The sequence below is a fragment of the Aplysia californica genome, unplaced genomic scaffold, assembly GCF_000002075.1.
Source record: "Aplysia californica isolate F4 #8 unplaced genomic scaffold, AplCal3.0 scaffold00322, whole genome shotgun sequence".
NCBI lineage: Eukaryota > Metazoa > Mollusca > Gastropoda > Aplysiida > Aplysiidae > Aplysia > Aplysia californica.
In genome coordinates, this window is record NW_004797592.1 from 28485 (window position 1) to 45324 (window position 16840).

At 39.0% G+C, this 16840-nt stretch overlaps 1 protein-coding gene across 2 annotated transcripts in view; it reads left to right on the plus strand.

The window, feature by feature from the left end:
• Window positions 1-6052, plus strand: part of LOC101855577 (calcyphosin-like protein) — a gene marked incomplete at its 5' end in the record, with an annotated part of 7796 nt that extends 1744 nt beyond the window's left edge. The window contains 3 exon segments of one of the 2 annotated variants that reach the window (XM_005102344.2): window positions 736-884; window positions 1778-1899; window positions 2385-6052. In XM_005102344.2, the coding sequence (XP_005102401.2) occupies window positions 736-884; window positions 1778-1891 (263 nt within the window). 2 annotated transcript variants of the gene reach the window in all.
• Between the last annotated feature and the right edge of the window lie 10788 nt (window positions 6053-16840).

Sequence of the window (16840 nt, forward strand, 5' to 3'; positions counted from 1 at the left end):
TTATTACTATTATTATTATTGTTATTATTATTAATATTGTTGTTGTTGTTGTTTTTATTAACCTTTTCAAGGCCACAAGATGATTTCGAAAATGAAATTACGTTATTACTTGTTTAATAAATATCCGCGTATGTTGCTACATTGAGTTTAATTTTGTCTTTTAATTATATTATTAATATTATGATCCAAGTTTTGTCATTGATATGGTGCGAGTCACGAAGATCTCACCTGACTACATGTGTAATTATAATGTATGTATAGTTTTTGTACTTATAACGGTAGATACCTAGATATGGAGAGATCAAACGTTTTTGCCACACTTTAATATGAGAATTCAGCTCCAAAACTGTTTTAGAATATATCAACTGAAAGGTTTGACAAAAGATAAGGCTCCCAAATTTATCGTATGTTTCCGATGGGACGGATCTTTGTGGGTGGGTGGGGAGCTTTGAAACGCACTTAAAGTAAAGTGAGCAACCAAAGCTCAAGAAAGCCCAAGGGGATTTGGACAATGTTGTTGTCGTCATTAGCTCGAAACCGATTGGGTTATCGCCATGACTTTCATTGTGTGTACGGATACGTACATACGTACACACACACACACACACACACACACACACACACACACACACACACACACACACACACACACACACACACACACTCACACAAACATACACACGAGTGCACATGCACATAATTATGAACTTGAGATTTTATTATTTTTTTTCCCAGGCGATGGTATCATCAATGAGATGGATATGAAGAACGTCTACAATGTTGAGAAACACCCGAAATTCATGAGCGGAGAGTGGTCGAAGACCAAAGTACTGCAGGAGTACTTGAAAACATTCGAAGGAGATTCGAGGGATAAAGATGGTGTGGTACGTTGACGTCATTCGTCTCTGGCTGTCTTCTTCACCCATTTGTTATTGTAGGCCTTCCGTGTGTTCACTGTTTATGAGTTTGTTCGATTGGATACTGACTTATGAGCTTTGTTTGTTTTTTTCTGGTAGTGCTGCTGCTGTTGTTGATTGTTGTTGTTGTTGCTATTGTTGTTGTTGTTGCTATTGTTGTTGTTGTTGTCGCTGTTGCTATTGTTGCTACTGGCTATGTGTCCCCTTGTAGTAGGTAAATGGAATAAATAGACCAGAGAAAGGAATTTTAGCAAAGCCTAAAACAACTTAAGATAGTGAACTATCGGTTTTATTTTGATCAAAGGTTTCAATGCGTATTTGAAGATGACTGTTACTTATTTCCAATGCAGTTTAAAAGGCTATTATTTCTCATTACCCCCCCCCCTATACACACACACACACACACACACACACACACACACACACACACACACACACACACATATATATATATATTTTTTTAAATTTTAAATACATATATATATATATATATATATATATATACAGTTTTGTATATATATATATATATATATATATATATATATATATATATATATATATATATATATGAACCCCACCTACTTTACCTCCAGCCTCCCCTGTGGACGCACTTTCAAACATAATACAGCTTTAACATTATGCTGGGAGTTTAGGTTGAAGGTCCTTGGAGTGTGTCCCTGAGAAAGACAGGATTACTCTAATTAAAAACAGGCCGCTGAGGATTGGCAACCACCGTTTTAATAATATGTACGTTAGACATTATGTATCGATGTGAACATGCTCTTTTTATGACACTGGGGAAATATTATAATAATAATAATATATATATTCTCTCCCCCCATCCGCAATCCCTCAAACAGGTGACCCTAGACGAATTCATGTCCTACTATGCATCCATCAGCTGCAGCATCGACAACGACGCCTACTTTGACTTGATGATGAGGAACAGTTGGGGTATGGATCTGGGAGTTTAGACGTACAGGTATTCTCTTTGTTTTTTATGTTTGTTAAAACTCAAAGTACAATCAATTATTTTTGTTTAAGATTTGATTCCTAAAATGATTCAGACAAAGTAGGCTACCTGAATGGAGTCTGTAGCGTCATGAGAAGCTCTTTGCCTTATGCGCAAAGTATATGATCATGATTTCCACCTATGTCAAGGAGACATCTTTTTGGTGGGCCTGTATGTATTTCTTCAGTGATGCATTCTACATAGTCTAGATGAGCCATAGCAGGCAGAATTGAAGTAGTTTGCCTCCTCAATTGTCTAAAGAGTGTCTCTAGAGTTAAATACCACTCAGAAGATCAATAACAATAATATAAAGAGATGTCAATACTTGTTTGAATTAATATTATGTCTGGTACCGAAAGTTTGTCTGGCATTAAAATGTTTGTTTCCTATTGATTTGGGTAACAATATTCATTTTACGGTTTCTATCACTGTCTCATTGATTTTCTTCTATACAGACGGACATCCCAAGACTCAAGTTCAGACGAAAACAAAATGTTATATTAATCATCGTATTCACTGCAATTCATTCTCCTCTCCACGTCAATGTAAAAGCAGCTTGTAAGACTATGGAGACCTATTGAAACTTTATGAACTATTAATGATGTCATATTTTGTGTGCTTTTGTTTTTGTTTTTAGCTCGAACCCAACTAGATACCATGAAGCCATTTTGAATAAATTTCCTTGACCTCCCCCCAAAACCCCCTCTTTCTGCCTTTTTCTATTCTGCAGCTCCTCTTTTATTGGTACACGTTGCCGAGAAAAATTCGTATTGGAAATGCTTAAGGAAAAAAGCTCTACCCTCCTCTGTCCCAAAATTCACTCTTTGTTTTGATAAAGTTTTCCATCTGTCAACTCCATTTTTCTTGAATGTTAGGGGCCTGTGTAGTACGCCAACCACCAATATGGTTTTTTATCATAATTATGGCTGGCTGCTTCGGTCTAGCCTTTCAGAGCCAACCCAAATTGAATAAGACGAATCATTCCTGCTGAAAAAAAAACTTAGATACCCACGGAAATCGAAATACTGACTGAAAGTGCTCCGAGGAGTCTTTAAAGAAAACGCTCGATGAACAGAAGAAAGTAAGCATACGTTCAAGGTTGGGATCAGCGAATCAGATTAAGTAAGGAAGGCATCTAAACAATAAGTCTAATGTTAATTGAATTTCCTGTTAAAATTGCGTACTTTTACGATCGGTTTTATTATAAACAGTCTTCTTCATTACTGTGGTATCATACCAAAACCATCGTAACAAGATGTTATAAGTTGATGTTGTTGTTGTTTTTATTACATGTACAGAATGCATGCAGACAATGGAGGGGGTGCAAACTAGTCCTATCTAATATTCTCATCTGTTTCAAGTTTCTGTCTTTTTAGCCTCAATTTGTTATTGTGATCCATGGTTGCATGTACATTGATTTGTTTTTTATTATCACATAAAAATCATTATAAAAGAAAGATGGTAAGATGTTCAATAAATTTCTTCCCATCAATCGCTTTTTAAATAACGTGCTACGAAGTGGTCTGGATTTACCGCCTCTTTCAAAATGCTAAAAAGAAATCATGTAGACTAATAAAAGGAATCAATAGAATTACTTGATTAAAGAACGTGGGTCTTCAGAGACTGGTTCTATCCATTCTCCTCGCCCTTCTTAATTAACAGGGTCAATTTTAAGATTGCCATAATGATGTTCTTCAATAACTGGCTGCTTATTCGTCTGCCAGGTTTGCTGCTATTGCTGCGCTTCCCCTGCCCTGGCTATATTCCTTTCCTTTTCAGTATCTCCACTGGGTAGGAGCTCTTGCTCCCCAGATGGTAGCATGCGAGTGCAGTCACAGTAGAGGATCAAGTGTGAATGATACCTTTATTCCAACGCTGCCTGCCAGTTGATCTGCACGCTCATTTCCTCTCACACCTACATACACAGGACAGAAGATCCAAGTGATCAGATTGCTCTCATTGATTTCTGTAAGTCAGTCAGCATTGGGTCTGTCAAAATTGTGACAGACTGATGTGTACCTTTGCTCCGTGCACAAACTAGAAAGGGTGTAGGATTTAGCACCAGATCCCCCTTGTATGCACAGCTCATGAACTCGATCGGTGAAAGCTCAACCTGACTTGACACCTTGTTGAACAGAGCCATCTGCAGTTGTTCTAAATGAGATCTGTGTTGTTCCGTCTGGCTACACATGGCCTCCACGTTCCAGGGTAGCAATGACATTTGTGTTCTTCTCAGCCTCATCCACAACCCTGAACCAGGAACTGCCTTCTCTTAATGCCTACACAGAGCAACATTTACCAATGACTCATGTAGCCTCTTTTATTCTTGGGAAGTCTATTTAGTATATCATGGCAGCAGCCGAAGTGTCCTGAGTATGGCTCTCATACCTTCATTCTGAATAACTTCCAAACTATAATATTGATGCGTTTAAGACAAAGTGAGGAGCCCAAAGCCGTATACAACAACCAAAGTTTGAAAGAATATCACAAGTACCCTTTGTGGCATGTTTGCGCGAGCCATAGTCTTAACAGCCTTCAGCCCTTTTCTAGACTTTCTTGTAATGCGGTTCTTTTCCTGACAAAGTTCTGTCAAAGACAAATCCAAGGTATTTCAGGGTTGGTTTCCTCCTGGTGGCCTGGCCGTTGACGGATATTTCTGGCATCATGGTTTTCACTGCTCTGCCCATTATTCATTGCCAGGTTGAACCTTTCCGATGTTTTCTTCACACCAGGTTTCTATTCTCTCAAGCTCTTCCTGCCTGTCTTTTCCTGTGCGATAAATCCTCGTCAGTAATGCTGGGATCCCTTCCAGACCCGTGCTATTGGTTAGAAGTGATGCCCAAGAGCTTGGCCACTATTCTTGTTAGCATGGCTGCTCCAATCCAGATGACTAGTGTAGGGCTGATCCGCATGTTTACTAGCGTCCTTAACAGAATATCATTGTGAAATCCATTGTATTATTATAGGCAAATTCGAATTGAATTCAAAAGGGTTCTCTCAATCTTCTCAAAGCCATTGTACACATGGGTTCTAGGACGGCTGCATAAAGTTTATCCATGTTCCCTTACCTTTCCTGAAGCTCCTGTAGAGGCTAGGGTTTTTTTCTCTCTTGCTTTCCTATACATATTCCAGTAACTCAGGAACATACCACTAACATCGTGAAGTTCATAAGGTTTTTCTTCGACACAAGGGAATACCGTACATCCACTTTTCTAAATATGTTTACTTTTAATTCCAGATCGTAAAGAAAACTGGGGACACCAATATTTCAGATCTGTTCTTCAGTGGAGCCCAAAAAGAGGCTGTAAGACGCAGGAGAAAAGTATACAATATAGCCTATTAGAAACCCCAGTCACCATTTTGTTGTATATGGCATTGGGCTTTGTCAGGCTAAAAGGAATAAGTTCTACCATATGTGATTGTATGTTACCGAGTACACTATATGCATTTCCAAATTATTTCAGCTCAATGTTTTTTCTGGTATTTTTCTTTCTTACTACGTCGTAAGTATTCCCATCCTGTCATAGATCTGGAAGTTCTGAGCTCATTGTTCAGTTCATACCATATGAATACGAGGTGTTTTTTTCCCAAGACATATTCATATTATAGTGGGAAGAGGGTGAAATTTCCTACAACCAAATGTTGTCTTATGTGCACTGCTTCTTTGTTTATCCCCCCCCCCCCCAAAAGAATACACCAATTTGACCAGCAATGTCCGTCACGACGGCTCACTTCAACAGCTGTATTTAAAGAGAATGACAAAAGATCTTGACTACCTTCGACTTCTTGGGGACGAGAGTGTCAAATGCACCAAGATCTTTATATTGATTAATGAAAATCATTTTAGATATTATGCGTGTAAAGATTCTAGTCTATTTAAATCTGTAGGTCATTATGCCCTACAGAAATGTTTTTAAAAATGATGTATGCGTCCAGAAACAATTAGAATAAATCTTCAGATTTTGAATACTTTTTTCTTAGGATTTTAGACTATAGTTGTTCATTTCTATGGCATAGTATTGGTGAAGAATGTGTGTAAATCTCGCACACAGGCCCAAACGAAATATATTTACGCAACAAAGATTCTGAGCTTTTATGTTGTAATAAATGTGCAAATACAGTATGTTTACTTGTTTGTTATTTCATCTTTACAAAATAATCTTTTACCCGCTAAATTTTTTTCATGTCGTTAATTTTGTCGGTTTTATCAACCTCACGACTCACGGTCAGTTTAGCGTCTTGCCGTACCCTGGTCGAGAACACTTATGCCACTTTAGTGAAATTAGGTGTGGTGTTCAACGTAATTTTTACAACGTTCAGGTTCAGGTATTATTTACTAAATATGGTGCAAAGTTTCTCCAAATATTGATTTAAGTGAAGTACCCATGCTTAATTATATCTTTCTCTACACCCTCTCTTTTTGTCCTTCCTCACTTCCCCTCTCTCTCTCTATCTATCCCCCCGTTCCCACCCACCCTCTCTCTTTCCCTCCCCTCTATCTCTCCCTCTCTCTCTCTCTCTCTCTCTCTCTCTCTCTCTCTCTCTCTCACTATGTGTGTGTATATATGTGTCTGTACCTTTTTCTATGTCTTCTCTTCTCTCATCCTTATAATTATAATATATTTTATTTTTGGTATGTGCTTTTTGCGCACCCGCAACTGCATAAGGTTATAGGAGCGCGCAGAACACATTAAACGTTTTCAGTTGGTAGTAAAGTTTGAATTTTGCCCGTGTGGCGACCCGGACGCCTACAAGGGGGCCTCCAAGATTTTTCGCCCTTATCCGAGGCGGGTTGTCGACCAGGAAGATCATGTATAGATCAGCTGTTTGTTCTGAGAAATATCGTAGAACAAAGCAAAGAATGGAATATCCCAATTGTTGACTTAAAAAAAGCCTTTGACTGCATAGACCGAGAGGCTCTGTGGAAGATTCGTGCAATTTATGGCATCCCAACAAAAATAATAAATTGTATAATAAGATCATTATATTTCAATGTAAACTGCTGTGTCCTAGTTGAAGGAGAACGATCTACACCTTTTGAAGTAAACACTGGTGTTAGACAAGGTTGTATATTATCACCTGTACGTTTTGGAATTGTGATCGATTTTGTAATGACACAGGGTAAATACATTGAAACAGGCATTGGATGGACAAATGACACATATTTAGGAGATCTAGATTTTGCGGATGACATCTGCCTATTAAACATCACAGTGCCTTAAATGCAATTTTTTTTAAACAGACGAACTAGCAAAAGTTGCGGAAAATGTTGGCCTTATAATAAATGTGTCCAAAACAGAAGTACTACGATTATCATCAGAAACTACGCCCATCACTCTTTATGGAGAACCCCTTGCAGAAATTAGTAAATTCAAGTACCTCGGCATAATATATCCAAAACTACAGACTGCCTTGACGACGTCCACCAAAGATTTTAAAAATGCATAGATCGCTTTTGTGAAATTAAAAACTATAATAATATGGAAGTCAAAGATCATTTCTTTGGAGACGAAATTAAAAATATATAAAAGCAATATTTTGGCTGTTTCGACGTATGGTTTAGAGATATGGAAAACAAACAAAACATTTCAACAAAATTTTAAAAGCTTCCAAACAAAATGTCTATAAAGAATTTTACTAATAAAATGGAATGAATTTATTACAAATAATGAAGTGTTGAAAAAAGCTGAAATTAAAGATATCAACACAACAATAAAAAGAGGTGAAGATGGGGATATCTGGGACATGTTCTGAGAATGTTGAAGACGGGATTGCCCTATCAGACATGGCATTGGAAACCTACTGAAAAGAGAAAGATGGGAAGACCTACTGGAAGCTATAGAGGCACGATAAGAGATGAGGCAATCACCCAGGGCCAAGATGTGCCGACATTGGAGAAAGTGACCCAGAACAGATAAGCGTGGCGTCGACTGCTCTCCACCTTATGTGTACCTGACGGTATAAGGAGAGAGTAAGTAAGTAAGCAAGTATAAGATCAGGGGTGTGGCTAAAAGACAGTAAGAAGGAGCCTAGGAGTAGCAGTAGAAAGTCTGCAGAAAGAAACAGGAACCCAGAGAAGGGGGCAAAGGAGGTGAGGGGGTGGGTTCAGAAAATGGAGACGAAAGTAGATGACAAGAGGCCTACATTGTTAGAGGGCAGGAAACAAGGTGAAAGGAGAAAATTATTATTATTATTATTATTATATATATATATATATATATATATATATATATATATATATATATAATATATAACATTAACAAAGGTGAAAAGATCAAACAAGTCCAACATTTAAATATCTAGGATATATGATAACATCTGATTCCAAATCTTCCACAGAAATAAAAAGGAGAACAACAATGGCTAAGGCTAGTGTCAATAAAATGAGCCCAATCCTGAAAAATAGAAACATCTCAAGGAACACCAAAATGAAAGTCCTGAAATGCTATGTTTGGTCAACCCTTTAATATGGCTGTGAATACTGGACAATCACTAAAGACAGTGAAAATAAAATAGAAGCAACAGAAATGTGGTTTCTTAGGATGCTGCTAAGAGTATCGTGGAAGGAAAAGAAATCAAATGATGAAGCCCACGTGGGACGCTCAATGTTAAAAACAATCAGGAAACGACAAATGCAGTTTTTGTGACACCTGAATAGACATAAGGGTCTTGAACATCTAGCTCTCACTGGCAAAATTGAGGGCAAGCGAGGCAGGGATAGGCCCAGAACAACATACATAGGGAACCTAAACAAGTGGAAAGATCAGGAAAACGCAGCTTTTTTTAGAGCATCCGAGCAAAGGAATGCATGGAAAACCATGATCGCCGATTTCTGTCGCAGATCTGACACTTGATGATGATGATATATAACCACTCCCCCCCCCCCCCCCCCCCCCCACACACACACACAACAAACACACATATACGCTCACAAAAACACAAAAATGAATACAGAACTTTACACATTTCTATACACACATGTATTACAGTAAATACGTAATATATTATAAATCTTTTATACAAATTATACCCATGCACAGCACACACACACACACACACACACACACACACACACACACACACACACACACACACACACACACACACACACATTCACACACACACACACACACACTCACCCTCACACAAACACACACACACACACATATGCGCGCGCGCGCGCGAGAGAGAGAGAGAGAGAGAGAGAGAGAGAGAGAGAGAGAGAGAGAGAGAGAGAGAGAGAGAGAGAGAGAGAGAGAGAGAGAGGAGGGTGTAGATTATGTACAGATTGTCGGGGGTTTTTTTTAACGGACCATTTTAATATAAATGACAATAACTTGGTTGTCTTTCTGCCAATTTTAATAAAACTTTGAAAAAATATAATTAATTCAAGGGGAAGTCAAATGTGTCATATTGAAGAAAATCACTATGTTCACGTGCGGGAAATAACAAATTCTAAAGATTTAAACCAATATTAATTTTTAGAAAACATTAATTCTAAGTGATCAGCTGTAAGGACTGTGATCGGCTCGGTCCAGTTTCAGGACGAGGATGATAAAACCGCGATCATTACAGTAAGGTCCCCTTGCACGTACAGTTAGTTCATTGGTCGACAAACTGTAGGATATTGAAAGAATGGCGGGGATCCTGTCAACTTCCCGGTAAAACTGAGCGTGGAAACGAGCAATCATCTCGATAACGAAGGGTTCTCAGCCCAGCCACCAGATATCTGGTGAAGCCAGATATTTTCAGGCCGGCGAGTTTAAGGCATGACGACCAAGGAGCCGCTTCTTTGAATCTTGATGTTGCCCCACCAAAGGGGGGGGGGGGGTGAGTAAATGCATTCCAAAAGTTTCATATAGCCTATACTGGCCGAATAAAAATTAAAAAAAGATTTTCCTGATCAGCGACCCAAAATTAGTCAAAATCACGCGGTGGGAACTCAATTTAATGCGGATTACCAAGTTAATTTTATGTATGTGTTTTGTATGCTTTGGGAAACCATAATTATTATTCACCCCAATAAGTTAAGTAGGCCAGGGCATGGAACTGAATGACTAATAACAAAATCTACAGTCTTCAATAACGTCAAGAACAGGAAAATAATGCAAATCCTTAATATTATTATGTTCTACATGTTGAATGGCATACTTTCATAGAGTACCATAAATAGCTGAGCATGTCTGTGGAATTCGACTGGGCGGTGATGCAGAAATACTAGATGTGAATTTGAGGTCTTTTTAGGTTGCTCATGTAGGAAGAAAACAAAATGCAGCAAGTCTTTTTTTCGAGAGGTTACTTCTCTCATCACTGTTGACTGTTGCTCAATCTTGGGTCTGATCAACTGTAGAGTATAGATGTATGCCGGCTCATCCAGTCCAAACAAGTTATTAAAGTTCGTTGGGTAAGTTCCTAATTCCTCCAGATTGTGTGTGTACAGATACTTCTTTTTTAATAGCCATTCTTTAGCCCATATGATCCTCTTTCTAGAGTTCCCTTTCGATTTGAGAACAAAAAATGCTGTCACATTGTCCAGGTAACTTGCTATAGCCATTTCGTTGATGTTTGGCCTAGCTACAACAGTCCAAGGACTAACACTTTAAGGATAAACAACTGTACGTTTTAACGGAACCTCTCTCGTCAACAAACTGTCACTGTCAGTTCAACGATGACCGAGATCTAGCGTCTCATGTCGCTTAAACTGTTATTTTATCGATGAATTAACTGCACGTCTAAAGGGGCCTTTAGATGGAGGTCTCACCATGCTGAGAAATATTTCGGGGAAGTTTAGGAAGGAGATGGGGCTACTATGTTGCTGAGGAAATCTAGCTCCTGTAGGATAAGGCCTCACCCGACACATCAAGAGTGACCCATGCAAAATTGCAAAGTTGCCATTAAGACCTGTGCGGGGGTTCGAGCCTCAGCTCGGTCCGACGTAGTGTCCTTGGGAAAGGTACTTTACATGAATTTCATTTTTGATTCGGTCCTTTCGGGGATGGACGTTAAACTCGGGGGTCCCCGCCTCTTAAATAGCCTAATAGTGTTGACAGGGGCGTTAAACCTATACCATTTCACCATTTTTCATCGATATATTATTATGGTCACTGATTGGTCAAAAGAGATGCAACAAAAAAAAGTATGCTTGACTTCGCTTGTTTTTCCAGGGTGGGCTATAATATTTCCTAACCTTCTCGGAGACTGGCAGCGCTGGTTTTTTCGTGTATGACTTAGATGTACTAAAGCAGACCCAGCCAGACACCATAGAAAATTAAAATTTAAAAAAAACGGACATCGCTGGGGGGTTTTCCCTTGTGCCCTTCAAATGTGAAACGTTTGAATCTCCGATTTGTGAAAATGAAGGGAAATAACTGAGAATAACGGTTACTTGGAAGGGATTACTGCGAGTTATAAAACTTGTTCCAGTATTAACATACTTTGAATCAAGGCCAGTGCTGTGAGATCTGCAGCTTTGGCAGAAAGCATTCGTATGTCAATGTGTGTGTATGTAGGTCTGTGCGTATATGTGTGTATTTGTGTTTATGTGTGTATTAATTTGTGTTTGTGTGTGTGTGAGTGTGTGTGTGAGAGAGAGAGAGAGAGAGAGAGAGAGAGAGAGAGAGAGAGAGAGAGAGAGAGAGGGAGAGAGAGAGAGAGAGAGAGAGAGAGGGAGAGAGAGAGAGAGAGAGAGAGAGAGAGAGAGAGAGAGAGAAAGACAGACAGAAAGGCAGACAGACAGACACACACAGACAGACAGACAGACAGACAGACAGACAGACAGACAGACAGACAGACAGACAGACAGACAGACAGACAGAGACAGAGAGAGAGAAAGAGAGAGAGAGAGAGAGAGGCGTGGGGGTGTGGAGACTGGTGGCGCTGGGACAGTGTGAAGAGTAATGATGATGAAGTGGGCTGTATTAATGGCGACTGTATTAATGGTGACTGTTTTTTCATACAGACATCGTTATAAATATAATGACTTTTGGGGGTGATGACATTTTAGCACATCCATTTATGGAAATTATTAATCATGTTACTGTTCATGTTTGCTTTTTTTATTTGTGTTGCTGCAGCTGCTATGATTGTGGTGGTGGTTCTGTGCTTCTCAAAGCATTCACTAAATATTCACTTTTCAAAATGAATGGACAATGAATAATGCTGAGAAATCCACTGAGAAACGAATTTAAAAATCAATGACTGCGAAGGCAAGTAAGCTTAAACTGGTATCAGTTAATATTGTTTCACCCCCCCAAAAAAATCATAGGACCAAATCATTTCTGACTTTGCATGTATTCAAAGAGCAAAAAACGGCTGTTAAACTGGTGTCACAAAATGGGGACTATGCCACCCCCTCCAATTTCCCGCGCGCACGACGCTTTTCCCTTTCAATTTTCGCTGTCCCTCAATTTAAAAAAATAGTCCCAAGATATATATTTTCGTCACAGAAGAGGTAAGAATACGGATATTCTAACAGGTGTGAATTTTGAACACCCAAACATGTTATTTGCCTTAACCAGTCAAAGTGAAACTCAATGCTTAAGATATGAATGTAACTCCTACCTCTCAGACAGATTCGAAAACTCTAAATTTGGTTTTCTCTCCTCCTTGTGATAATAAAATAATGCTTGACGCAATGTTGGTGTAAATACGTGTACTTCTTTTTTTGTGGTCTTCAAAATCAACACACACAAAAGAAAAGAAAGAGTCATCCACTAGTCCTTTTGTTAATTTTTACACGTTAGTTTTGAATTTGATCCGATCTTAAACGACAGAACTTAGTTTTCTATAAGTATATAAACGATAATTTTATCGTTCTTAGACGCAAATTGGCAGACGGTCCCGCCGGCCGGTGGGCCGCTGAAAAATCAACAATGTAAATTATTGTAGCGAAATCATCACATCAATTTCACGTTAATTAAATATCGTCTCGAAAGCTAGCTCCACCTGAATACATAAATAATTATTATAGTTTTCTCTTCAAATGGAGAGATGCTTATAAAAATAGTTCCCATCGGCAATTGTAAAAATGGTTTTGTTTCGTTGTTTAAGAGATGTTGATAGGCTGAAACCAACAATCGAAAATGATGTCGCTCGATAAGGTATTTCAACCCATCGTATAATTCAACTAGCTGCCTGCGTGCTTTCGGCACAACCTAGAGCGTAGGGTTTAGATCACTGAATACTTTGCTCTCGTCCGTTACCATACAGTCGTGACTAACTGACGACAGTCTTCCTATAGCTACGTCTTTAATTTAGAAAATATCTACAAAATGAGATTCCAAATGTAAATAAACATAAGTGAATTTCCCTGATTTGATCCCCTTGGAAAAGTTGTTCTACAATGGCGTACTTATATAAACACACAATAAATAGATTAATTACATAAATGAATGAGTGATACACAATATCACAAACACAGACAATTCACACATCATTGCTGGTCGCAAATGTGCAGCGCCCTGCTTTTGAGCTTGGGTTACATTTGGTTGCTCAAGGACACACCCAACTGACCACCTACTTAAGGTAAACTAAGTACAGCAAAAGTGAAAATTGTTAGTACTCTGAAATAACATTGTGATCCACGATACCCAAGATGGGTAAAGGAACAGAAATATACCACCAGTGTATGATTTCATTGATAGATGAAATAGGTTCAACAGACAAAAATATGCAGAAAGTCCACGTAAATGTTATGAAAACTATTGAATTGATGCATCCTTGATATTTATTATGTACAATGTTTCTGAATATCCAATTTGCAACATACTAAAGATTTGATTTATTTTCCCTAATTTCATACTTTTCTGGTACCTGCCCTTTTAGCTGATGAAGTTTTATAAACATATACGGGGGAGAGGAGCTAGCATACATGATACAGTAGCGTCCAAAAGAAAATTGAAAATTTAAACACCCAACTGTCGTGTTAAAGCCTTACACTGCCAACTCACGCAGCATACCAATTTAAAGGCAAATAGATTCTGACACTTTAATATCTCATCTGGGTTATTTAAAAGACGCTCGAGATATGATCACTCAGATATATACTGATACAGTAGCGTCCAAAAGAAAATTGAAAATTTAAACACCCAACTGTCGTGTTAAAGCCTTACACTGCCAACTCACGCAGCATACCAATTTAAAGGCAAATAGATTCTGACACTTTAATATCTCATCTGGGTTATTTAAAAGACGCTCGAGATATGATCACTCAGATATATACTATTAAAATCAGGCTTGGCAAAGTTGTGTGAAAACAGAGAAACGTAAAAGAATATGGGCGTGTGTATTTATTGAGTTGCATCAACGTTGGTGGAATTGACATTATTGAATACCAAATAAAAATAGAATTTTTATTGTCTCTGTAATGAACAGCATCCTCTGCTGATATTTACAAACACACTGAAAACAGAACAGTCGTAAATACCACACAAAACTTGGACTTAACATTACGTGCTCATTGGTATGATTTTGTTTTTGTTTTTGTTTTTAGGGGCTATTGTAGGTACATGTAGAGCACAAAACGTTTTTGCACGTGGTCTGTGTTAGTTGGATTGTGTACATAACGAGAAAGGAACAGAGGCCATAAAACTGCCATGCTTTTGGCTGGTCTGGGGTGGAATGAACAAAACCGCCCTCATGAGAAAAACCGGATGGCTTGGCTTAGATGACTACATCGCGCAAGTGCTGGGACGTTATGTCTTACCCTTATTCTCGTCATGGTGTCATTCACGTAGATATCCCCATGCATAGCGAAGCACTATCTCACAGGGCCAATACCTCTGAACAGTTCCTGGGAAACTAAAGCATATCAAACTCGGAGTGGTCACCCGTAATTGGCGCCGATATGAATTCCAGAGCTGAAGAAAAGCGACTTTGCTCCCAATTTAGACCCATTTTTTTGGAACTCTCTGTGGCATTTGAGGTGAAATGAGAGATAAATGTGTCAAAATTTAATCAGGTCGAAGCCCACAGGGTTCGTGCTCTACAAAAAACCAATGTCTCCCGAGCAAAATAACGATGAGCAAATTTAGTGTTTGTCCAAATTGTGCGTTGTATTTGTGATTGCACTTTTTTTTTGCTTTGTTTGAAAGTATATGATTAATAAAATATTGTTTATCGCAGAGACAAAATTCTCCATTCACTGGATATGCATTGTATGTCCATTCTATCAAAATTTATGCTCCTCAATACAAACAAGCGCAAAGACAATTTTACGTTTCTTTGATTTCGCACAATTTTGTCAAGCCTGATTTTTAAGGTCAATTTTAAGTGATCATATCTCGGGTGAAATATACAGTCAAACCTGTGTAAAACGGCCACCCATTATCAAGGAGAAAAGTGGTCGTATAAGACAGGTGGCCGTCTTAGGCAGGACTGATCAAGATGAAGAAAACAAACCATTCCCATCTGAAGTCCCAATCGAAAGTAGCTGCGTTGTTGTTATTTTTGTTGTTGTTGGTTTATATTTTGTTTGTTATTTTTATTTTTTTGCTGATTTTGCGCAAGGGTGACAATAAAACGAAATGTATCGGACGAGGAAGACCGAGTGCCATGTTAAAACAAACACGTGGGTCGCCACCACTCGGAGAATGAGAGACGCTTCTGTCGCAAGTTCATGTTGACGTCCTCTGTTACTTTGTTACAGACTTGGTAAACAGTGACCACTCATCTCACTTACGATTTGAGAAATGAGTTCTGGGCGGGGCTTATGGGTTACGAAGGATCACACGCTTACCTCACCAGCAGCTGAAAATTGGTAGCTATTGGTCAACGGTGGGAGGGGCCTATGCAACATGATCGGTTGGAAGGACTACCTAACAACAACAAGTGACTGGATTATGACGGCTCGCCCACAACGCCCGGGGCCAGTGCACAATTTATGACAAAACGTAATGGAGTCACTTAGGTGGCCGTCTAAGACAGGTGTTTTTGCTCAGGGCGGTAGGGGTTGTGTGTTAAATTATGGTGGCCGCGGTCGCGTTGGACAGGTGCCCGTCTTACACAGTTAAATTATATAGAAAAAACGCAAGGGGGGAAATGGAAAGTGACCGTTTGTACAGGTGGCCGTCTTATAGAGGTGGCCGTCAGGGCAGGTTCGACTGTATATTATGTGTCAGATGATGCAGAATTTATTTAGCTTTAAATTGGTATGCTGCGTGAGTGGGTAGTGTAAGGCTTTAACACGATGACTGGGTGGTTACATTTTCAAGTTTCTTTTGGACGCCATGGTATATAAAAAATATACTTAGTTCTGTAATCAGAAGAAAAAGAATTTGAAATGAAAACTGATTGCACAACACCTATGGTGTAGGGATTTGCCGCCTCGCTGTCGCACTTATGAGACCCGAATTGATTCCCGACTGGAGAGTATTTTGTATCCAATGTCGGGATCTCAGTTTTTCTTCTGGAATGTTGTAGCCCTCTCAGCTCAGGTTGGTCCTGGCAGACAGGGTCGGAAGCCCGCCTCTTAAATTATCTAAATGTCGATGGGGGCGTCAATATACTTAAATATTTTTTAATGAATTGTTCCCCTTTACTGTGTAGACATGCTGCATCTAACCATCCATAATTCACATTAAACACTAGTCACATTTTAAGATGAACCAATGGCCCCAGAGCCATATGGGGCCACCAATGTCAGCAAACTGGCAATTAGCAATGTCGTCTTGTTTCAGGGAAATGGTTCTTTGCAATCACCACATACCACATTGTGAAACAGCCTTGTAAGAATCTCAAAGTGGACCACAGTTATTGTGAAGTTTTCAGAAATTATTCCCTGTGGGTACTTCAATAAAATTATTATATACTCCAGTTTTGTTTGCGAAGCGGTTTGGGAAGAAATTGGCGGGAAAGCTGGTTTGTTATCAGCAGCTGGGGGGGTTGTCACAAAAGTACTGTCACAAGCTGGCGT